This window comes from Gopherus flavomarginatus, chromosome 14 (assembly GCF_025201925.1).
Source record: "Gopherus flavomarginatus isolate rGopFla2 chromosome 14, rGopFla2.mat.asm, whole genome shotgun sequence".
NCBI classification, from domain to species: Eukaryota; Metazoa; Chordata; order Testudines; family Testudinidae; genus Gopherus; species Gopherus flavomarginatus.
Window position 1 is genome coordinate 129,771 of NC_066630.1, and position 24,432 is coordinate 154,202.

The 24,432-nt window shown below is 43.9% G+C and overlaps 2 protein-coding genes across 5 annotated transcripts in view; one reads left to right on the forward strand and one right to left on the reverse strand.

The window, feature by feature from the left end:
• The window catches only part of ADAT1 (adenosine deaminase tRNA specific 1), a 45,010-nt gene extending 24,384 nt beyond the window's left edge, over window positions 1-20,626 (reverse strand). Inside the window, exons 1-5 of one of the 4 annotated variants that reach the window (XM_050922916.1) lie at window positions 20,452-20,626; window positions 19,681-19,871; window positions 10,291-10,359; window positions 4,460-4,514; window positions 3,592-3,722 (exon numbers count right to left, since the gene is read on the reverse strand). In XM_050922916.1, the coding sequence (XP_050778873.1) occupies window positions 3,592-3,722; window positions 4,460-4,514; window positions 10,291-10,359; window positions 19,681-19,849 (424 nt within the window). In that variant the 5' untranslated portion in view covers window positions 19,850-19,871; window positions 20,452-20,626. Of the gene's footprint in view, window positions 1-3,591; window positions 3,723-4,459; window positions 4,515-10,290; window positions 10,360-18,806; window positions 18,875-19,680; window positions 19,872-20,451 lie in introns of those variants that run through there. The other 3 variants (XM_050922914.1, XM_050922917.1, XM_050922915.1) reach the window with 3 other exon arrangements.
• IST1 (IST1 factor associated with ESCRT-III) overlaps window positions 1-24,432 on the forward strand; it is a 578,781-nt gene that overhangs the window by 79,466 nt on the left and 474,883 nt on the right. The window lies entirely within an intron of this gene.

Sequence of the window (24,432 nt, forward strand, 5' to 3'; positions counted from 1 at the left end):
CTAAATTCAGGTTCCATATGCGTTCAGTCAGTGGGTACCTTCACTGTTCCATTAATGGACATGCAAAAAACTTTGTTAACCTGGAGTAAAGATTGCAGATACTCACTGTTTCCCTGTGCTTCTTGTACCCTTCCACAATGGGAGATTTTCAATTCCCAAAACTTAGCTGTTGACTAACCAAGAAATGAGGACAGTCCCTTTACAAGAAGATTAACATTACAAAAAACAAATCACAAAGGTTGGAAAGAGTTGGGACAAAGCTTTTGAAAATCTTACCCTAAAACTACCTACTCTAAGAAGTTAGCTGAGTAATGAAAACACAAAGTTTCCTGTTAACACCAGTGAGGAAAATGTAACTTTCTTACTGAGCAATCTAGAGGAAAGAGGAACATGTGGAGTCATTTGTGGCAAGGACATGGCTATAATCAACTATCATGTTGGAAAGAGGGGAACAGATGGAGTTGTGAACTGTCTGGGTGTTTGTTTCATAGAATATAGGGCTAATAGCCATTAATGGACTTAACCTCCATGAATTTATCCAGTTCTCTTTTAAACGCTCTTATAGTCCTAGCCTTCACAACCTCCTCAGGTAAGGAGTTCCAAAAGTTGACTGTGCCTTGTGTGAAGAAGAACTTCCTTTTATTTAGTTTCATTTGGTGACCTCTAGTTCTTGTATTCTGGGAATAAGTAATTAACTTTTCCTTATCTACTTTCTCCACATCATTCATGATTTTAAATACCTCTATCACAGCGGTTGGCAACCTTTCAGCAGTGGTGTACCGAGTCTTCATTTATACACTCTAATTTAAGGCTTTGCGTGCCAGTAATACATTTTAACGTTTTTTAGAAGGTCTCTCTCTAAGTCTATAATATATAACCAAACTACTGTTATATGCAAAGTAAACAAGGTTTTCAAAATGTTTCAGAAGCTTTAAATTAAATTAAATTAAAATGCAGATCTTATCAGTTTAGTGTGATCCTTGCCCTTGCTTTTCCTCGCTGAGTCTTCCAATGTCTGGCATGTATTTGGATACTTTAAGCTGCACACAAGCTTCTGAGTGATCACTTGTTAACCAGCTCCGAGAGGGAAAGAGGACAGATTTCATGTGTGAAAATACCTGTTCACACAGGTATGTGGATCCAAATGCTGAAAGCACTGCAAACGCAATTTTCTTCAAACAGGTAAATTTGACTGGCAGGGATGTCCAGCAGGTCAGAATAGAGGCCCCATGATCTCTCTTGGTGGCTTCAAGTGCACTCCGCAGATCCACAAACTTTGATGTCCACAATTCTGAGCTTTTTAACTGAATGAGTTGCATTTCGAAATCTTCAACACCCATCCACTGAAATACAGACAAATCCAAGTCGCTTTCCTTGAACTTTTCAGATTTAATTAGAAAAGAAAGCATTGGGCCAAATTGCTGGAAATCTTGAAATCTGTCAGAAAATTCTGATTGCAGTTCTTGCATGTACTTTCCAATCTCATAGACACTGACAGAACAACATGTCGATAGCACTTTTATGAGTTAGAAATAGCAGAAAGTAGACGTTTGAATATCCCTGGAAAAAACTGCTAAGTTTCACAACAAATGCTTTCCAGGCTTCATAAAGATCCAGAACTGTTTGCTCTGCACCCTGGAGACAGAGGTTGAGTTTGTTTAGGTGAGCAGTGATATCAGTTAGAAACATGAGCTTACACAGCCATTTGTCATCATCCAGTTAGGGGTAGTTTTGTTCTTTTTCCGACAAAAAGGCCTTGATTGCATCAAAACAGTTTACAAAGTGCACCAAAACCTTGCCACAACTTAGCCACCGAATGTTGCTGTGAAGTGGGATGTCGTTATAAGCACTGTCCATCTCTTCTAGCAGTGCTTGAAATTGTCTGTGAGTCAAAGCAGATCGAGCAACAAGGAAATTCACAATTCGCACCACTGTATTCATCACGTTATTAAGCTCTGAATTAGAAATTTTAGCACACAAGTTTTCTTGATGGATGATATAGTGAAATTTGACTGTCGGATGGCCAATTTGATCTTCAAGCATCTTTACAAATCCCTTCTGTTTTCCGACCATGGCAGGAGCACCATCTGTTGTCACACAAAGTATTTTTCTGATGTCAACTCCTCGTTCTTCAAAATGGTTTACAAAACTTTCCAGTATATCTTCCCCCTTTGTTGTGCCATGCAGGGGTTTTAAGCAACAAAGTTCCTCTTGGATTTCATAGGAAGCACAGTATCTTGCAACAACTGCCAAACGTGAAACGTCATTTATATCTACACTCTCATCAACTGCAACACTAAACACTGCTGTCTCTTTCAATATTGACCTGGTAATGTGGCTGGCTCTTTGGTGTCAGAAGAACATTTTGTATAGTAAACAGTTTTTAAATAACTTCTCACTGTACTGGACCTATGTAACTGGGAGCCAGAGAACTGGAATGCAATAAAGGGGGCTGTGTGATTTCTTTTTAGCTTCTTGATAACCAGTGTGTGGAAAACAGGAGCAGTTTGTGACTGGTTGGTGAGTCTAATTTCAGTGTTAACCACCAGTTTTTGGAGCATCTGCTCTCCTTTTTGTCGTCTACCCTGATCTTAGCATACTCAGCGAGGCACTCCGGGTCACACCTAGAACAGGAAGGGGCTGATACATAGCTGACAGAACATAACCCTAAATACCCTTCCTTCTCTTCCTGCACTTAGATTTGAAGATCCAAATTCCTGTCCCAAATCTATGTTAGTGAAGAAGACTGGATCAGTTTGTTGAATCAAAATGGTGGAAAATCATGGATGTAAATTCACAGTTTGTTGCTTTTTAGAAGGTCTGCATTCTGACCATGCCAGTTCCTTCCCAGTAAAGCATGTTTTAGCATATTTGGAATGTTTTAGTGAAACCTTTGTAGTAGGGTCAGTCTTAAAAAAGCAAACCTGGGACAAAAGTGTATGTGTATCTAAGGGCACATACGAAACATCAATAGGCCTAACTACTTAGTAGCTTGGGGACTTGTGTTCTTGGGTTTCGCTTATAGAATTGCAACACTATCATTTTGGACACTGCATCTTTTTATGTTGGGGGAATAAATCTGCTGTGAAGCAAGTCATACAGCGTGGGTTTTGGATTTTATAAAAAAATCCTACTAATTATTTGGATTTTGGGGGGGATTAGAGAATAAAATAATTATCTTTAGCCAACAGAGTATAATAAATGCACTTGGGCTCCCTATGAGAAGTGAGTAGGCAGGTAAAGCAAAGCAACAAGGAAAAATGACAGGCTTTTAGTATGACAGAACCACTGGAAGATACTAGTTTTGGAGCAAGAAAGTGGTGGCCCATGTTTCTATCTAATCAGGCAAGACTGAAGCACTTGTATGTACTGAGCCAGGTACTGGCTTATACATATGCTCCCTTCCCATATCAATATACCCAATAGAGTAGGAAGTGCAGTGCACCAATTTGGCAGGCCATTGCTGATTCACTGCATATGTTACTGATATGAAGGAGGCTGGCTCACCCTCTCTCAGCCATGGTTGGGGTAGCTGGCTCAGATGCACCAGGCAGGGATGAGAACATGAATGATTGGCTCTTATGTACTTACAAGGGGTATGGCTGCAGAAAAAAATAAAGGTGATGTGTGGTTTGAGTTTCCATTTCCCAATCTCAGTCCCTGGGCTGAAGATGCTGCCCTGTTGGTGTGAGACTGCCAGCCACAGCTGGTGGATGAGATACCTGGAGGGCAAGAAAGCGTTATGAGAATCACTCCCTTAACTTAGGACAGAGGAAGAAGTAAAGATAATTAAATTAAGGTCCACAAATGGAGCCCTGCACTAATACAAAATTTGTATCCATATCCAATCCATGATCCACAAAAGTGATCTGTGGATATTCGTAGATTTGCAGGGCTTTAAATATATAAAATTTGGATCTGCATCCAGCCACAATCCGCAAAAAATGGTTCATGGATATCTACGGATTTGCAGGGCTCTACCCACAAACCTCTAGCCAGTTGACACTGAAGTGCACTACAGTGAGTCAAGTGGCTGGTTAGTCTTCTGTAGGCAGATAGGATCCAAAAGTCTCCACAAGGACACCTGCTGTCTGATCAGAAGCTTCATAATGAGCCCAAAAGACCTGGAATCAGCCCCATGTGAAGAGTTATTTTTGCAAAGTCTGTATACAATGGGCAGGAAGAAGCCTGTGTGTGTAGGAGAGGAGAGGGGCACCAAAGGGAAAAAAGACCTGTGCACAGGACAGAAACATATTGCCTGTGGAAGGAACATGAGAGGTGCTAGCCTCTCCCATTCTCTTCTTGCACAGCTTAGCTCATTGGAAAGGGGCTGTGTTCCAAATGTTACAGGTGAAGGACACATGTATTTACATTACAATAGCGTAAACGTCCTGAGGAAAGTGGATATGACCAAACAGACCACTGAACAGATAACACCACAGGGGGCTTAACGTCTCACCTCTGAAAACTCCTCTTGGCAATGACTTCAGCATGACTGTCGTTGAGAATATCCCCTGCAGTAGCATCCAAAAAAAATTAAATAATCCAACACTACTGTGGACCAGACAGAGGGATAAAGTCACATGCAACAAGTATAGCACCATCTAATGAGGTAGACTTGTGCAGTCTGCCAGTCCTCCCCAGCATTTTGTGGGTCTGACACTAGTATTAGTGCAGTTGTTTGAACTAGATTATCCAATGGTATTAAAACAACTCATTTACCATAAATGCTTACTGTTACACTCCTGCACCATGGTACAGTGACTCTTGCTGCACACTACTAACCCAGAGGACCATCACCTAAAGCCACACCTCTTTGGGCTATCATCCAGTCAGACCCTACAAGGTAAGCAGGACTGGGACAGTACTTGAATAGGAGACCTGTAACAATCTCATTCCACAGCATTCAGAGCAGGCATTTATAACAGTGATATGGAGTATATGGGTGTGCACACTGGAAAACAAAAAATTTATTCACCACACTGGATGTGGGCCCACTGGAAATGAACTTCCGAAAGCATTTAGGATTGCAGAGCTGTATCTTCAGTGATCTCCTTAACTGCCCTCCTTTAAAAATCAGCCAACAGGTAAGACACTAAGAAACACAGCATTCCAGACAAAAGCCAAGGAATTCTCAGAAGCTAATGCTTTAGGATGGTTTTAAAAACAGCAGAAGCTGGTTGGATCATCTGTTAGCAACGTAAATAAAAAAGTTACAATGTTCCTCTACTAATGTTAGAGAAGGTAACATTCAGTGTCGACAGGATGAAAATTGGTGATGTTTTAACATTTGATAATGAATCCCTGTTAATATACTAAAGGCTGCTAATAGATCTGGGATATATTTACTGAAGAGAACTGAAATATTTACTAAATCTGAATGCATTTTGCCTGTTACAAGCAAAATTTCTTCTGATTAAATAGGTATGGGAGGAACTTTGTGTGTCTGATTCAGAGGATGACGACTCTTGTCTACAAAAATTCAATCATAGAAAGCTTTAGACCATCAGAAAGCCTCCACTCATTTCTAGGAACAGAGAAGTGCTGGAAATATTAATGTACAGAAATAAATTTGAGTTACTACAAATGTTACAGTGAAATATCTATAGGTGAGTCTAATTAATTTCCTGTTTCAGAATCAAAAATTGTAAAGATTTTACCCATGTATTAGGATCATGGAAATTTCCATAGTGGACCAGACCAAAGTCTGTCTAGTCCAGTATTCTCTCTCTCTCTCTCTCTCTCTCTCTCTCTGTGTCCAGAACTATCTGTTTCAAATGAAGGTGTAAGAGCCCTGCAGTAGACAAATATGGGTAATATCTCTCCCCCACATAGATCTCATCCTGGTCTTTACTAGTCAGAGATTGACTTAAGGTCTGAACCACAAGGTTGAATAACCCTTCCAAAATTAGGCATAATTAATTTTAGAATATGACCTCTGGATAGGTCTTTATATCCATATAGATGTCCAATCCCTTTTTAAATCTAAAGTTCTTGACTTCAAATTACTCCTTGCAGCATTGACTTCCACAGTGTAATTGCACATTGTGTGAAAGCGTATTTCCTTTTATGAGTTATTAATTTCCTACCTTTTGATTTCATTGACTGTCCCTTTGTTCCTATTAGACAAGAACAAAAGAAGCTGCTGTTCTTCCTTGTATAGACCATTCATTATTTTATGTATTTTTATCATGTCCCCTCTTAATCATCTCCTCTCTAAGGTAAACTATACCAATCTTTTCAATCTCTCTTCATGTGACTTTTTCAGGGTCTTCATCATGTTTGCTTTTCTCTGAAACCCCTCTCATTCTGAAATATTGTTTTTGAGATGGGAAGGTGGACCCAGTACTGCACAGGTCACATCACTGATTTATATAAAGAAATACTATTTTTGGTATTCTCCATGCCATTCCTCATGCATCCGAACTTTGTTTGCTTTTTTGATGCAGAGGTGTCTAGGCAGTCCACAGTGATGCCCAGATATTCCGAAATTTTGCTACCTCAGCACTCACCTAGTTTTCAGATCATTTAATATTAAACATGGGACCTAGTACAGAATCTTGAGGCCCCACTGTTAACCTTTTTCAATGATGAAAACAGACCATTTAGTCCCTTTTCCTTTCTATCTCCTAGATAGTTTTTGATTCACAATACTATGCCACTCACACCATGACTACTTAGCTTCTTTAATAGCCTCTAGTGAGGGACCCTTTTGAAAGGCTAAATAAATGAGGCCAACCATTTCCCCTTTATCCATTACTTTATTGATATGTTCAAGAAATTCTAAAGAGATTAATTAGATGATTTTCCTCTGCAGAATCCATGCTGATTAGACCCTATTAAATCATGATCTTCTAGGTGTTTTGTTGGATGAATCCAAAATTTAAAAACAGAACTAAATTGCCAGGTATAGATGTAAAGTTAATTGGTCTATATTGCCCCAAATTACCCAATAGAGCAGTGGTTCTCAACCAGGGGGTCCGTGGCCCCATGGGAGTACGTGAGCCCTTTCAGGGGGACCGCGGAACCCCATGGCTGAAGCCAAGACCCTGAGCCCCGGCACCTCCTGCCGCAGGGCTGAAACCCCATGCCTCTGCGCCCCCCGCCACAGGGCTGAAACCCTGAACCGTGGGGCTGAAACCCTGAGCACTGGTTCCCACCCCACCATCCCCACTGCAGTGCCAGAATGGGACAGTCCCAGGAGCAGCTCCACATATCTTTGAAAACTCATGGCGAACGAAGGACGTCCCAGATGACTGGAAAAAGGCTAATGTAGTGCTCATCTTTTAGAAAGGGAAGGAGGAGGATCCGGGGAACTACATGAGTCAACCGTGTGTCCTTGTTGCCAAGAAGGCTAACAGCATTGGGGCTGTATAAGTAGGGGCATTGCCAGCAGATCGAGGGAGATGATCATTCCCCTCTATTCAACATTGGTGAGGCCTCATCTGGAGTACTGTGTCCAGTTTTCAGCCCCACACTACAAGAAGGATGTGGAAAAATTGGAAAGAGTCCAGCGGAGGGCAACAAAAATGATTAGGGGGCTGGAGCACATGACTTATGAGGAGAAGCTCAGGGATCTGGGATAATTTAGTCTGCAGAAGAGAAGAATGGGGGGGGATTTGATAGCTGCTTTCAACTACCTGAAAGGGGGTTCCAAAGAGGATGGATCTAGACTGTTTTCAGTGGTAGGAGATGACAGAACAAGGAGTAATGGTCTCAAGTTGCAGTGGGGAAGGTTTAGGTTGGATATTAGGAAAAACTTTTTCACTCGGAGGAGTGGTGAAGCACTGGAATGAGTTACCTAGGGAGGTGATGGAATCTCCTTCCTTAGAGGTTTTTAAGGTCAGGCTTGAAAAAGCCCTAGCGGGGATGATTTAGTTGGGAATTGGTCCTGCTTTGAGCAGGGGGTTGGACTAGATGGCCTCCTGAGGTCCCTTCCAACCCTGATATTTTATGATTCTATATACCCCTCTTCCTCTCCCCACCGCTGAGGCCCCACCCCTTGGCCAGGTCAGAGGCGGGAAGCCAGAGTTGGGCAGTGTGGAAACTACTGCTCTGGCTGGTACCATGGAGCAGGAGCCACAGCATTCCCCCATCTGCCACTGTTGCTGGTGCCTGGGGTTGCTGCTGCTCCTCAGCTCACACAGCTGGTAAGAGCCACCCAGACAGGAGGACTCCCGCTCTGGCCAGCAAAGCCCTTGGGGAGCAGTGACCACAGGCAAGCCCTTCTGGCACACAGCTCCTAGTTACCCCCGCACTGTAACCCTGCGCTACCCCCATGCCCGCACACAGCTCCTTGCTACCCCCTGCCCACACACAGCCCCTAACTACCCCTCTGCCTGCACCCAGCCCCTCGCTACCCCCTCCCTGCACGGTTTTCAAACTTTTTGAGCTGAACCCCCATCACACCCAATCCAGACAGGCTGGGTGGCCTGCTGAGGTGAGTCAGGGGGTAGAGGTGACACTGCCTTCCTGGACCCCACTATACAGAGCTGGCCAAGCCCTGCTGGCCCCTTCCCCCCAAAAACAGAAGTCAAACTATGCCTATGCCCAAGGGCCTACCCCCGGCCCAGAGCCCCAAGTCCCCTACCTCCCTCGCTGGGCCCTGACATTTTTATAGCATGTTGAGTGGGTCTCAGAAAGAAACAGGTTGAGAACCCCTGCCCTAAAGCCTTTTTGAAAGGACATTTGCTACCCTCCAAGTCTCTTGAACAGTAGCTGTTTTTAATGAAAGATGGCATATTTTTGTGAGCAGTTCAGATACTTCATATTTGAGCTCCTTCAGAACTTGATAACGGACCGTCTGGGCCTGGTGACTTATTGCATTTAATATTAACTGATTTGCTCTAGCATCTCTTCTCCTGTCATCTCAAGATCTGAGACTACTTCCTCTTTGTTACCAGGAAACAGCAGATATAAGGTAGGAATTTCCTTTTTGAAAGTGAAGAATGATGCAAAGAAACCATGTAGCTTCTCAGAAATGTCCTTTTTGCCAATCACATATCTATGTAATGCACTTTAAAGCACATATCCTTGCTTTCTTTACATTTTAATGCAATCATATGCACTTTCATCACTGTACTGTATAATGCATTTCACCGTAATCTCTTGCACTTTATTTTAAATGCACTTTATTAAATTATTAAACTTCAATATCACAAAATGCATATACATTCTAGCTGTCTTTTTGCCTTAGATGTATGTTTTGTGATTGCTAATAGCACCAAAGAAACTTTCCCTATTCTCTTAATAGATTTGTCAGGCTACCAATGCTACCCGAGATTATTAAAGCAAAATTTAATTTTAAAATCTAGTTGACTTTTCAGCTGTGGTACTCTTTGTTTAAGTTTCATTGCATTCAACTTAGATGATGAAAAAACCTACTCAATTTCACTCATATTGTCTGGTAAATTTCACCCTTTAGATCTTACAAGACATCATATGGGTTGCAATCAATGCGATAAAAAAAATTAAGTTAGAAAACTGTTTTTATTTAAAATTAACAAATAAATCAATAAATCATCCAGATCAGTATTACATTGTGGTGGTGCTGCCCCCAGGAAGATCCATAATCAGTAATCCAAGACGTAGCATTTAGTGCAAGGCAAAAAATAAAAAGGCTTTAAAATGTGTTTATAGGCAAAATGCACTATAGAGCACAGAAACAGCTTTGCCAGACCTGCTCTCTTCTCTTGTTATACTTTGTCTTCCCCAGAATCCAGAGACAGAGGTAAAGAGGCTTGTATTGAAAGGCTCTTGGTCATGTCTCCGTGACATGAGTCTCTGTGGCCTCTCCACTCTCCAAGGAGGAGTAGCCAAGTGCAGTCTGGTCCTCCTCTGTTATGAATATGCATAGTAAGGAAGGAGAGAGGATGAATAACTTTTCACAGCAGCTCTCAGTTACTTATAGAGAAATCAGTGCAGTATCTAGCTGCTGATTACAGCTAAATAAGAGGGGTTTTCTCTCACTCCTCTGGAGCTTGGTTACTGTGGTGTTTTTCACAATAGGCTCTGAAGGAATCAGACTAGAAAACAAGATTTGCCTTTTTTGTTCTTTTTGTAAACATGGAGTACATTTGGGACCTACACTACCTGACAATGTCAATTTATATGGCTTTTGTCAGTTCCTCTTAAGGGCTGTGGATAGTGGGAGCTCAGTGCAGCAAACCTAGCTGGTAATGCTCGGACTTTGTCTTGTACTGTTGTTGCATTTCAGGAGGCTGAGCTCATGCCAGTGACAAGTAATGAAGAGGCCAAGATCGGTAGTCTTGGTTTCTACACGATACTTACCAGTTTTCCTCATTCTTGTATGGCCAATGCATTTAGTTCCAGTCCCCATAGCAACAACTTCCATAGTTACTAAAAAAGAAAATACTAAAGTTAGCTGAACCACTTCCAAAAGCATCACCCTAATTTGATCATTTCAATCAGACAGCACATGGGGACACCACATGAGACAAGGTACAAGAGGAGGGATGAAGTAATACCTGTCTCTCACACACACACACCCCACTGGAGGGGGAGGCTATGTACCAGACACACACTGAGATGAGGAAAGTCATGTACCAGGCACAGCGTCAGTGTAGGGGGAAAGACATGGCATGTGGCAAGGGAAGAGGAGAGTACTGACATGAGGTCCTACACACAGACAACACAAGGTGACCACCAATTCAGGGACCCCCAAATAGGGAAGATGACATAAGGGGAATGCACCATACAATGCATAGCACAAAGGAGATGTGGATGAGGCAGGTTTACCCTTACCCCTTTTTAAAGGAGACCTGCTAAGAAAAAAAAAAATTGGATTAGTATCCTTTTTTGGATTCTATGAAGAATGTCAAAAAATCATAGAATATCAGGATTGAAAGACAACTCAGGAGATCATCTAGTTCAACTCTCCACTCAAAGCAGGACAAATCCTCAGTTTTTTGTTTGTTTGTTTTTAAAAACACACCCCAGTTCCCTAAATGACTCCCTCAAGGACTGAGCTCACAACCCTGGGTTTAGCAGGCCAATGCTCAAACCACTGAGCTATCCCTCCCTCCACATGTGGGTTTGTTTTTTATTTTACATCAAAAATTCAGATCTTGCTATTTCACTGCACACTAATTGGTCAGTTTCACATGAGAACACATGGTAGAGAAGGTCTACATTTGCTAAGTGACTAGTGATTTTGGATGCCTAAAGAGAGACTTTAAAAGGGTGGGTGCTCAGCACTGTCTAAAAGGCAGGGACCTCTAAGATGCATCAAGTTGTGCACTCAAAAAATTATTACCCACTTCTGAAAACTTAAACTGCAATTTTTCAACAGCTTAAATGATTGCTTCTTGGAACAGCTAACTCCAAAGTGAACAGAGGAGAGGTTATGTGTAGGAGTTGGTTCAGGAAGTAACTGTAGCTGAGGAATTGAAGCAAAAGTGATCAGCAGATAGTTTCTTCAATATTATCATGGGAAGAACATCAAAAACTATAAAGAGGGATTTAACTCACCTAAAAAGTCAGAAGTGAGGAAACTTAAGGAAACCTTTAGTTTCAGAATAACTAAACTAAATAACTGTAACAAATACAGAAGACATGTATGCCCCCAAACAAAAAAGAAGCTAGAAAGCAAAAAATTAAGCCATTATGGCTAACTATCAAGGTTCAAGAAATTATGCAAATCAAAGCAAACATCCATCAGAAAATGGAAATCCAGCCCAAGCGAGGCATAAACTACAGCATGTAATCACTTCTGTAACTTCCTCTTTAATTAAGACAGAACTGGAAGAACAAATAACCAAAGACATAATTTAAGTACATCAGAAATAGGAAGCCCACAAAAAAAAAATGGTGGTTCTACTGAATCACCAGATTAAGCAATTACAGAGGACAAGGACATCACAGAAAAGGTAAACGTGGCACTGTCAGAGACTGTGGTGTCACAGGAGACACTGATAAATTAACCAGCAGCACATACATCCAGGAGTTCAGAAGGAGCTTAAGGATGAAGTGGATGAGCTACTACCAAAAATATGCACTCATTAAAAATAAATTATTATGCCAAGGGACTGAAAAGTAGCAAACGTCTTTCTGTCCAGCACTAAGAGTGATCCTGGAAATTATAGACCAGCAAGTTTTACTTCAGTACTATGTAAAGCAGCTGAAGAGATAACTACAGACTTATGTATCAGAGGGGTAGCCATGTTAGTCTGGATCTGTAAAAGCAGCAAAGAATCCTGTGGCACCTTATAAACTAACAGACGTTTTGGAGCATGAGCTTTCGTGGGTGAAAACCCACTTCGTCGGATGCATGTAGTGGAAATTTCCAGAGGCAGGTATATATATGCAAGCAAGAAGCAGGCTAGAGATAACGAGGTTAGTTCAATCAGGAAGGATGAGGCCCTCTTCTAGCAGTTGAGGTGTGAACACCAAGGGAGGAGAAAGTGCTTTTGTAGTTGGCTAGCCATTCACAGTCTTTGTTTAATCCTGAATTGATGGTGTCCAATTTGCAGATGAACTGAAGCTCAGCAGTTTCTCTTTGAAGTCCGGTCCTGAAGTTTTTTTGCTGCAGGATTGCTACCTTTAAATCTGCTATTTTGTCCAGGGAGATTGAAATGTTCTCCTACAGGTTTTTGTATATTGCCATTCCTAATATCCCCTTTTCTGTAGGGACTGTCCAGTTTGGCCGATGTACAGCAGAGGGGCATTGCTGGCATATGATGGCATATATTACATTGGTGGATGTGCAGGTGAATGAACCGATGATGATGTGGCTGATCTGGTTAGGTCCTGTGATGATGTCGCTCGTGTAGATATGTGGGCAGAGTTGGCATCAAGATTTGTTGCACAGATTGGTTCCTGAGTCAGAGTTACTATGGTGAAGTGTGCAGTTACTGGTGAGAATATGCTCCAGGTTGGCAGGTTGTCTGCAGGCGAGGACTGGCCTGCCACCCAAGGCCTGTGAAAGTGAGGGATCATTGTCCAGGATGGGCTGTAGATCTCTGATGATGCGTTGGAGGAGTTTGTCATAAACAGATAGCTAAGGGTTAATGTCTCTTTCACCTATAAAGGGTTAACAAACAGTGACCTGCAAACACCTGACCAGAGGACCAATCAGGAGACAAGATACTTTCAAATCTCGTGGAGGGAAGCCTTTGTTTGTGGGTTTGGCTTTGTTCTCTCTGGGACCTGGACGGGACTAGACGTGCAACCAGGTTTCTGCCAATCTCCCTGCTACAGTCTCTTATCTATTCAGAATTGTAAGTAAGAAAAGGCAGTCATGGTCTTTTAATTTGTTTTTTTTTTTTCCATTTGCATATGTGTACTTGCTGGAAGTAGCTTAAATTGCATTTCTGCTGGAGAAAGTTTCTTTCTATTGTTTATAGTTGAAAGACCCTGTAACTTTTTACCATCTAAAGTGCAGAGATAAACCTTTTACTTTTTCTTTCTTTCTTATTAAAAGTTTTGCTTTTAAGACTTGTTTAATTCTTTTCTCCTAGTTAAGATTCAAGGGAATTGGTGGGGAGAAGGGAAGGATAAATTTTCTCTTTGTGTTATATTCAAGCAGCTTGTATTGCCTCTGGGTAAGAGGGAAGGTAACACTCCTCTCGGTGTGGTGATTCAAAAAGTTGAATCAGGCGATCTTCTAGTGTTCCCAGGGCGGGAAGGAGCTCGGAGGAAGAAGAGAGGGGGGAGGGAATGGCTTATTTCCCTTTGTTGTGAGACTCAAGGGATCTGGGTCTTGGGGTCCCCTGGGAAGGTTTTGGGAGGACCAGAGGGTATCAGGCCCTAAAAATTCCTGATTGGTAGCAGCCTATCAGATCTAAGCTGGTAATTAAGCTTAGGGGAATTCATGCTAGTACCCATATTTTGGACGCTAAGGTCCAGAATTGGGAATTATACTTGAGAGGGTTTTAGCTGGGGACTGTATGTGATAGCTAGTGGAGTTCTGTTGGTTTCTTTCTTGGGTTTGTCTTGCAGTAGGAAGCTTCTGGGTAGACCTCTGGCTCCGTTGATCTGTTTCCTTATTTCCTCGTGCGAGTATTGTAGTTTTGAGAATGGTTGGTCTCTGTCTGAGGGGTTGGAGCAGATGCGGTTGTACCACAGTGGTTGGCTGTAAACAATGGATCATGTGATGTGCCCAGGATGGAAGCTGGAGGCATGAAGGTAGGCATAGCGGTCAGTAGGTTTTCGGTATCAGTTGGTGTTAACGTGACTATCACTTATTTGCACCGTGGTGTCTAGGAAGTGGACCTCTCGTGTAGATTGGTCCAGGCTGAGGTTGATGATGGGGTGGAAGCTGTTGAAATCGTGTTGGTATCTTTCCAGAGTCTCCTTCCCATGGTTCCAGTTGATGAAGATGTCATCAATGTAGCATAGGTAGAGAAGGGGCGTGAGTGGACGAGAGCTGAGGAAGCGTTGTTCCAGGTCAACCATAAAAATGTTGGCATATTGTGAGGCCATGCGGGTGCCCATAACAGTGCCACTGATCTGGAGGTATATATTGTCATCAAATTTGAAATAGTTGCATGTGAGGATAAAGGCACAGAGCTCAGCAACCAGTTGTGCAGTGGCATCATCAGCGATACTGTTCCTGACAGCTTGTATTCCATCTGTGTGTGCGATGTTTGTGTAGAGAGCCTCTACATCCATGGTGGCTAGGATGGTGTTTTCTGGAAGGTCACCTATGCATTGTAGTTTTCTCAGGAAATCAGTGGTGTCACAGAGATAGCTGAGAGTGCTGGTGGCATAGGGTCTGAGTAGAGAGTCCACATATCCAGACAGTCCTTCAATGAGAGTGCCAATGCCCGAGATGATGGGGCGTCCAGGGTTTCTGGGTTTGTAGATCTCAGGTAGTAGATAGAATAACCCTGGTTGGGGCTCTAAGGGTATGCAACAGACTTATGCAACACTAAGATAGAGAGGATACTATAGGGACAAACAAGCATAGTTTCTGTAAAGGAAAACTGTGCCTCTTCAATCTTTGAGCATGCCAGGAAAACAGAGGATACAGAAGAACATGTGAATAGGTCATTAATGAAAGTCCCAATAAATTATAAGTAACATGGGGAGAGCAGTAAATTTTTGTGATGGATCAAAACTGTCTAAGAGAGGAAACAAAGCAGAAATAATCAACCACTTCCCATGATTAAGCGGCTAACAGCAGGTGCACCAAGGATCCATATTAAGACTAGTGTTAAAATATATCTAACAATGATCTGGAGTGATGACCTGGCCACATCTACAATTCCAGCTACCTAGTCACTGTGTCTGACACCTTCCTTAAACCGCCCTGCCCTCACCTTCTCCACGCAAAATTTTGCTCTTTCAAATGGAAGATTGACAAAAATCTACCACGAAATCTTTGTATCTCCTTTCCCCATATTTTCCCTCATCACTGACAGAGGTTTGTCACTTCCTCTCCTCCTCTAAACCTTCCACATGCAGCAGTGACCACATCCATCGCCCTCCTGCCTCATGACCTTCTTTGCCCCCTCATTCCTCCCTCACACTCCTCTTTAATCTCACTCACCTCTGACCCCTTCCCCTCACAACATGAGAATGCTGAAGGTGCCATCCCTCAACCCCACCTGCCTCTCCAAATATTGCCCACCCTATCTCCTTCTCCCCTTCACCATCAAATCTGAGAACATGCCATGTGCAACCACTCGTCTAGAGTTCCTCTTCTGCAGCTCCATCTTGGACCCCCCTCCAGTCTGACATCTATCCCCTCAGCTCCACCGAAACTGCTCTCCCCAAGATTTCTATTCCTTCTTCTTGGCCCAAACCCAGAGCCTGTAATTCTGTAACACTCCTTGAAATCTCACCATCTTGGCTTTTGTGGTTGTCCTCTCACAATTCCCCTACCTGTCAGATCACTCCTTCAGTTTCTTTCAATTGAGCCTTTTTTCCACTCTCCAAACAGGTCCTATAGCTGCAAACCTCCATAAAAATGGTATATATTTCACTGTGATCCTGTCCCCTCATTCTTTGTTGTCACTTGTCTTCTTAGACTACACAGTCTGAGGCAGGAACTATCTCTTCATATGCATTGCTACAGCACCCAGTACAGCAAGGCCCGAATCTCAATTCATAGCACCCTGAACATGGCATTCATTTCTAGTCACCTCTTCTCAGGAAAGATACAACAAAATAGAAGAGTTCCAGAGAAAGGCAACAAGGATGACTAGAGTCCTGGAAAGACTTCTGTATAAGGAGAGATTGAAGAGACTTGGACTGTTTCATTCAGAGAGGGGATATGATAAATGCATATAAAACAATTAATGGTATAGAGAAGGTCAGTTGGGGACTCGTTCATGCTCTTCCATAATACAAGAACAAGGAACATTCACTGAAATTGAAAAGCAGTACATTTCATCATCAGTGATCCCTCAATTCAAGGATGATCTCTATCACCGATTTACATACTAGTCCCGAGATGACTCAGGAGTCCAATCCTGGAACCACAGATCTGCCCGCAGTAGATACAGACATTTCATGGCAGGTCAGCTGCCTGATGGGAGAAAGTTCTCTTTTTCCTTCCTTTACATTTAAAAAGTAATAAAATACTTGTGCACATTGAACAACTGACATGTGGAAAACTCTGCCACAAAATGTCACCAAGGCGCCAAGGGTTTAGGAGGATTAAACATGAATAATGATAACATCCACATTATATGGCAGTCTAATCTCTCATGCTTTGGGATGTAAATCAACCACTACCTGATAAGGGTTAGAATGTGGGACAAGAAGTGATGCTGGTCAGAACGGGGAAACACTGAAGAATGAGCTGGGACGCTGTCTCAACCTGGTGAGGCTAGTAAATCTGAGGGAGTTTCTAGGAAAGAGCAACACCGAAGAGCCCTCTGTCATAAACAGATAGCTAAGGGTTAATGTCTCTTTCACCTGAAGCACCTGACCAGAGGACCAATCAGGAAACCGGATTTTTTCAACTCTGGGTGGAGGGAATTGTGTGTCTGAGTCTTTTGTCTGTCTGCCTGCTTTCTCTGAGCTTTGGAGAAGCAGTTTCTACTTTCTAGTCTTCTGTTTCTAAGTGTAAGGACAAAGAGATCAGATAGTAAGTTCTATGGTTTCTTTTCTTTGGTATTTGCATGAATATAAGTGCTGGAGTGCTTTGATTTGTATTCTTTTTGAATAAGGCTGTTTATTCAATATTCTTTTAAGCAATTGACCCTGTATTGTATCATCTTAATACAGAGAGCCCATTTGTATGTATTTTTCTTTCTTTTTATATAAAGCTTTCTTTTAAGACCGGTTGGAGTTTTTCTTTACTTCAGGGAAATTGAGTCTGTACTCACCAGGGAATTGGTGGGAGGAAGAAATCGGGGAGATCTGTGTGTTGGATTTGCTAGCCTGATTTTGCATTCCCTCTGGGGGAATAGGAAAGTACTTTTTGTTTCCAGGACTGGAAACAGAGAGGGGGAGTCACTCTGTGTAGTTTCACAGAGCTTGTGTCTGTGTATCTCTCCAGGAGCACCTGGAGGGGGGAAGGGAAAAAGGATTATTTCCCTTTGTTGTGAGACTCAAGGGATTTGGGTCTTGGGGTCCCCAGGGAAGGTTTTTCAGAGGGACCAGAGTGCCCCAAAACACTCTAATTTTTTGGGTGGTGGCAGCAAGTACCAGGTCCAAGCTGGTAACTAAGCTTGGAGGTTTTCATGCTAACCCCCATATTTTGGACGCTAAGGTCCAAATCTGGGACTAAGGTTATGATACCCTCTCACTGAAGGCACACAATGTCCATTCATCAGAGTGATGCAAAGACTTCCCACTAAACCTGGATGACCAGGTAGCATCAATATCTAAAAATGCCACTTTTCACCTCCAGCTCACTAGGGAACTCCTCCCTTTCCTCCCAGATGAGGATCTGACCACAGTGATGCACACATTTGTCACCTCCAGGCTAGATTACAGTAATTCACTGTGTCTGAAGCAGAATGTAAGAATAATGCAAAGCTCCAGTGGATATGGAGTGCAGTTGTCCACCTCTTCCATGGTTTAGGGTGCCATGAGAACGTTAACCCCATGGCACTGTCCCTCCACTGGCTTCCAGTCCATTTCCAATGCCAGTTTTAAAACTGCTTGAAGATTAGGACCAATTAATGACTCAAGACCAGTTACATTAGAGATCAAATTCCAAACTGTAAAATGCCAAGAGAGTTGGGCCAATGCAGATCACAAAGTCCAGAACGAAGCATGTGACAGCCAGGGACAAAGTGGTCTCAGTCAAAGAGATGTGGCTATGGAACAAAATTCCAGAGAGCAGAAGACTGCACAGTTCGATCCCCTTCACAAGTGCTGCAAAACCTTCCTCCAGAAAGAATCCTTCCACCAAGACAAGAACGATATTCACAACACCAACCACTCCTCCTATCTGCCACACTCACAAAACACACATTACAAAACAGCCAGCCCCTGAAGAGTTTTCAAAAGCCAAAAAGGGAGAGGAGTAAGACACTCTGTAAAGCCCACTAGGAACTTTGCTATTGCCAGTCTATTTTACATGGGAAGTGATCAGACAGTACAATGATATGCGGCACAACAAAACTCTAGGTGATTGATATAAACAGAAAGGAAGGGACATCCTTTGTGCAGATTATGCCATTGTTTTTTATTATAAAGTTTCTCAGACCTTCCTGTAAAGCAGCCGAAAATGGGCACTGTCAGAGATAGGATACTGGACTAGGAAGACCACTGATCTGATCTGATCTCGCAATAATTATGTACTCCATTTTTCCTGAGAGAAGATAATTTTGCTAGAGTCACATCTCTGTCCTTTCAAACAAGATCTGCAAAAGATCTCACTTTACTTTTCAGGGTCCTCCAGTAGAGATCTCCACCAAACAGGAAAAAAAAATATTTAACATTCCTGATGTTTCTAGGATAAAAGTAAGAGAAAGAATTCAAACACTTTCTAGGCAAAAAAACTCACATTTTTTTCATAGAATCACAGAATATCAGGGTTGGAAGGGACCTCAGGAGGTCATCTAGTCCAACCCCCTGCTCAAAGCAGGACCAATTCCCAACTAAATCATCCCCGCTAGGGCTTTTTCAAGCCTGACCTTAAAAACCTCTAAGGAAGGAGATTCCATCACCTCCCTAGGTAACTCATTCCAGTGCTTCACCACTCCTCCGAGTGAAAAAGTTTTTCCTAATATCCAACCTAAACCTCCCCCACTGCAACTTAAGACCATTACTCCTTGTTCTGTCATCTCCTACCACTGAAAACAGTCTAGATCCATCCTCTTTGGAACCCCCTTTCAAGAAGTTAAAAGCAGCTATCAAATCCCCCCTCATTCTTCTCTTCTGCAGACTAAACAATCCCAGTTCCCTGAGCTTCTCCTCATAAGTCATGTGCTCCAGCCCCTTAATCATTTTTGTTGCCCTCCGCTGGACTCTTTCCAATTTTTCCACATCCTTCTTGTAGTGTGGGGCCCAAAACTGGACACAGTACTCCAGATGAGGCCTCACCAATGTCGAATAGAGGGGAATGATCATCTCCCTCGATCTGCTGGCAATGCCTCTACTTATACAGCCCAAAATGCCATTAGCCTTCTTGGCAACAAGGGCACACTGTTGACTCATATCCGGCTTCTCGTCCACTGTAACCCCTATTTTTCCTTTACAGGTCACCTTTAAAATCATATAACAGGTATTTACTGAGAAAGGAAGATTCATTCTCACCCTGCAGATTCCCACCATTAAGGCAAGCCTCTCTTTCAGGTGCAGACTCCACTTTAACCACAGCTGCCAGTAAAGTCCACTCCCGGTTAGGATCCGGCTTCCCCTGCTTAGGAAGCTTGGTGCTATAATGTGTGTAGCACAGACCAGCAACTTCATCAGCTGACCACATCGCTACAGCTGCCAATCAGCTTCTGAACAGAATTAGGATAGGGCATAAAAACAAGGAGAAAAGCATCACCTGCTCTACCCAGTTCACCACCACATACTACCCTTTCCTAGTACCCCCATCCAACCCCCCAGCCTCCCTAGTGTCATCAGTTCCCACCTACACATCATCATAATACAGCAGAACTTTACTTTCAGGTGGTATTTCAAACAAGCTAATCCCCTTAGATGGTTCCCACAGCTGCTGGAGGGATGGGGAAGTGACAAAGGAGCTGGCTAATAGATAAGGCCCTGGACTGACGGTCAGGAGATCCAGTGTCTATTCCCAGCTCCGACCTGCCATGCACAATTCCCTTCTCCTCTCACCCTGCCTCTGTCATTTAGGCTGCAAACTCTCCCTGGGCCTGTACAGCGCCCAGCACAAGGCGGGACCTCTGGGTGCTACCGTCACACAGATTTAAAAAAGGGAAGATTGGGAAAGTCTGATCCCCTATCTCTGCCGCCCCCGCCCCCTTCCAGGCAGCCTCTCTCCGCCTAGCGCCAGCAGGCAGCTGTGGGGCCGGGGCCGGGCAGGGAACCCCGGCGCTGCCCGGCCGGGACACTCACCCGGGACTGGAGTCCCGACTCCTACGTCTCCCGGCTGCCCCGGAAGCTGAGCGCGGGCTCCACAGCGAGCTCCGCCCGGGGGGGTCAACGGGGGGTAATTTCCGCCGCCGCCGCCGCGCTCCTACCCCTGCCCGCGCAGGAGGACGTTTGCGAGCAGGCGCGCCCTGGGGAGCGGGTGCAGAAGAGAGCGCATGCGCAAAGGTCCATTCCGTGCTGGAGACCATGTGACCCGGGCATGCGTGTTCGCGGGACTCGCCAGGGGGCGGGGTAGTTCGCGCCAGCCGCGAAGTGCTACAGCTGCTCGGTACCGGTTACCGCAGCGCCCAGCCTGCAGGCCCGGGCCGCCCTCCAGCTCCCGCCCCTGCCCGCATGGCTCCAGGGGGCCCGGCAGCTCCCTGCCTGGAGCAGAACAGGACCCACCGCTGCTGTGCGCCGCAACTCGCTGAGCTTGCGCTGAGCGCGCGCTGAGCGCGGAAACCTGCGCACAAGGAGTACGCGGCAGCGGCCTAGCTTCCCGAGACTGGATTCATGAGAGTGGCGGCCTTGGCTGGCAGCCCCCAGCACAGGAACTGAGTGGAATGAATGGACGACGCACCTGTAGCTGGAGCCTGGCAAGCGTCGAAGGTATGTGGACCCCAGCAGGAGAAGTTAAAATAGTAAGGGAAGAAAGGCTCTACTTGAGGACCTGGGCAGCTTTACCTACCCGGCATGTACGAGGATGTCACTCAAATTCCATTTCTGAGCCATGGAAGCAGAAATTGGCTTTTCCTTTCTGGATTTGTCTAATATTTAGAAAGGGAATCTAGCGCCTGCCTTCCACATGTGAACATCCTGAAAGTTCAGGAATGCTCAGGTTCAGTTTGGGCCACTCTGTGTTACTTCATTTCTCCCAAGTCTCCACTGTAAATTGCTGTAGAAAATGTAAGATAAAATGTAATAACAAATGCTGGCCTCTTCCCAATGCTAACTAGGGCTGGAATTGCTATTTTCAACAACCATTACCATTGTTTTATTTCCCATAAAAACATAAAAAGATGACAGTAATATTGCATCTGCAAGTTCTCCACAGAAACTAGGAGTGTACAAAAGAACAGCAAAGCACCTCAACTTTTCCTCATTATGTGGGACAGCCTTACAAAATGGATCCAGATATCCTCCAGTCACACAAACTGAAAATTGTTCCACTTTACTGCAATGATGCAAGAAGCAGGTGTCATAAACAGATAGCTAAGGGTTAATGTCTCTTTCACCTGAAGCACCTGACCAGAGGACCAATCAGGAAACCGGATTTTTTCAACTTTGGGTGGAGGGAATTTTGTGTCTAAGGTTTTTTGTTTTCTGTCTGCCTGCTTTCTCTGAGCTTTGGAGAAGTAGTTTCTGCTTTCTAATTTTCTGTTTCTAAGTGTAAGGACAAAGAGATCAGATAGTAAGTTATATGGTTTCTTTTCTTTGGTATTTGCATGAATATAAGTGCTGGAGTGCTTTGATTTGTATTCTTTTTAAATAAGGCTGTTTATTCATATTTCTTTTAAGCAATTAACCCTGTATTTTGTCACCTTAATACAAAGAGACCATTTGTATGTATTTTTCTTTCTTTTTTATATAAAGCTTTCTTTTTAAAACCTGTTAAAGTTTTCTTTACTGGGAAATTTCAGGGAAATTGAGTCTGTACTCACCAGGGAATTGGTGGGAGGAAAAAATCAGGGGGAGATCTGTGTGTGTTGGATTTGCTAGCCTGATTTTGCATTCCCTCTGGGTGAAGAGGAAAGTGCTTTTGTTTCCAGGACTGGGAACGGAGAGGGGGAGTCACTCTGTTTGGATTCACAGAGCTTGTGTCTGTGTGTCTCTCCAGGAGCACCTGGAGGGGGGAAGGGAAAAAGGATTATTTCCCTTTGTTGTGAGACTCAAGAGATTTGGGTCTTGGGGTCCCCAGGGAAGGTTTTTCAGGGGGACCAGAGTGCGCCAAAACACTCTAATTTTTTGGGTGGTGGCAGCAAGTACCAGGTCCAAGCTGGTAACTAAGCTTGGAGGTTTTCATGCTAACCCCCATATTTTGGACGCTAAGGTCCAAATCTGGGACTAAAGTTATGATAGCAGGCATGCATTCTGTACACATCTTGTAACCATACCACTTGATATTTTCAGACTGGAGATGTTGATTATTTAGTATGTCATATAAGACCTTCCTGTTTACAATAGTAAACCAGTGCAGCATAGTTTTAAAATGCACTGTGCTCCTAGAAGCAAAGGACCTCATTCTAGACTCTATATGCACCCCATTAAAGACAATGAAAGAACTCTCATTTACTTCAACAGGCTTTGGGTGGAACTGGTTATACATGGGGTAACTCCACTGTCTTCACAGGGTCCTAGTCCCACTGCAGAGGGGTTGGGGTGAGCTTGTTGCAGAGCTACTGCTCAAGGATGGGGAACCTTCTGGCTTCCCAGCCTCCAAAATCATCCAGGCTGTTCCTTCTGCATGACTATGTGCTAGCTGAGGAATGCATAATATAGTAAGATGAGGTCCTGAAACATAAACCCTTGTATCAGAGGTGTGGTATGAAGCCTAAGGCCTGAACTAAAGTAATGGTCAAGACTTTAACATGAAGCAAAGTTAAGCTGTAAGCAAGAGGCAGGCCCTGCTCATAGTCTGGCAAGGACAGGGCAGATGTTGCAAAAACCTAAAAGGTACTGGACGCTAGAGATATAAACATGTGCCAGGATGGCACCAAGAACACTGATGCTAGTACATTCCACACAGATAACAAGGAACATGCTGACCCATCCCAAAGACAGGGTCAAAAGGGTATGATGGATAGAGTTGTTTTGTTCAAACCAACATGTACCAGGTGAGAGGCAGCACCCTACCACATTGAGGGGTTGTACCTCAATACATCAGGAGTGATGTGTAACTTGTTTGTACCTGTGTATAAGAATGCACCCCGAGGTGTCTTTCTCTGGCCTAGGGAGCAGTGGTAAATCCTGCCACTGACTGAGCTGGGCCATTGTCAGATAGTACATATGTACTAGCAGTGGTTCTCAAACTTTTGTACTGGTGACGCCTTTCACACAGCAAACCTCTGAGTGCGACCGCCTTTATAAATTAAAAACTTTATATATTTAACATTATAATAAATGCTGGAGGCAAAGTGGGATTTGGGGTGGAGGCTGACAGCTCCTGACCCCCTCCCCCCAATTAATAACCTCACAGCCCCCGGAGGGGTCTCGACCCCTAGTTTGAGAACCCCTGTACTAGCAGAACTGTAGATATCTGATCCGGGGAGCTAGAGACTGTTTCGTTTGGCAATAAACCTGGACAGGTGCCTTCATACCTTATCGGAGTCTGTGGTCACTGGGCAGTTCACTTGAGATCTGCTGTGCCAGCTACTGTGCAGAGCTGGGACCACACACAGGGAGAACACATACAAACACAGCCGATTTATCAACAACGGAGAGAGCAGAACACCACACCCGTGATGTCTGATGATATTGGGGGCATCACAAAGCCATGGCCTGGAGTAGGGAAGCACCTAACTGCAGACTGCATATGCCTAGGGCTAACGCTGAGGAGTGAGAGTCCCTACTGCTGCCATCGCAAGGTTCAAGCATGCTCAGCCTTGGAATTGCCAACCCTCCTTTAGCTAGAAGCTGCAGCTGCCTAAGGCTGGCCTTTGGCAATCATCCCCATGGCTGTAGCCAGAGATGCCACAGGTGGCTCTGTGACTACTGGGGGCCATTAAGCTAAGAGCAGAGAAAGAAACTGGAGTTAACCTCAAGGAACAAAGGTCACCAATAGAAAAGGAATGTCAGAGGGAGCAGGGAAAGAGGAAGGGCAGGCTTACAGGAGGACAATAGGACTAACTGACTGGGGAGCACAACCAAGGTAAAAGGGGAACACACGAGAGGTGTTGGTGACCAGGTAGTGGAATAGCATGTAGACTGGAGCAAAGGGGAAAAGGCTGGTGATGTCAGGGTCCCAAT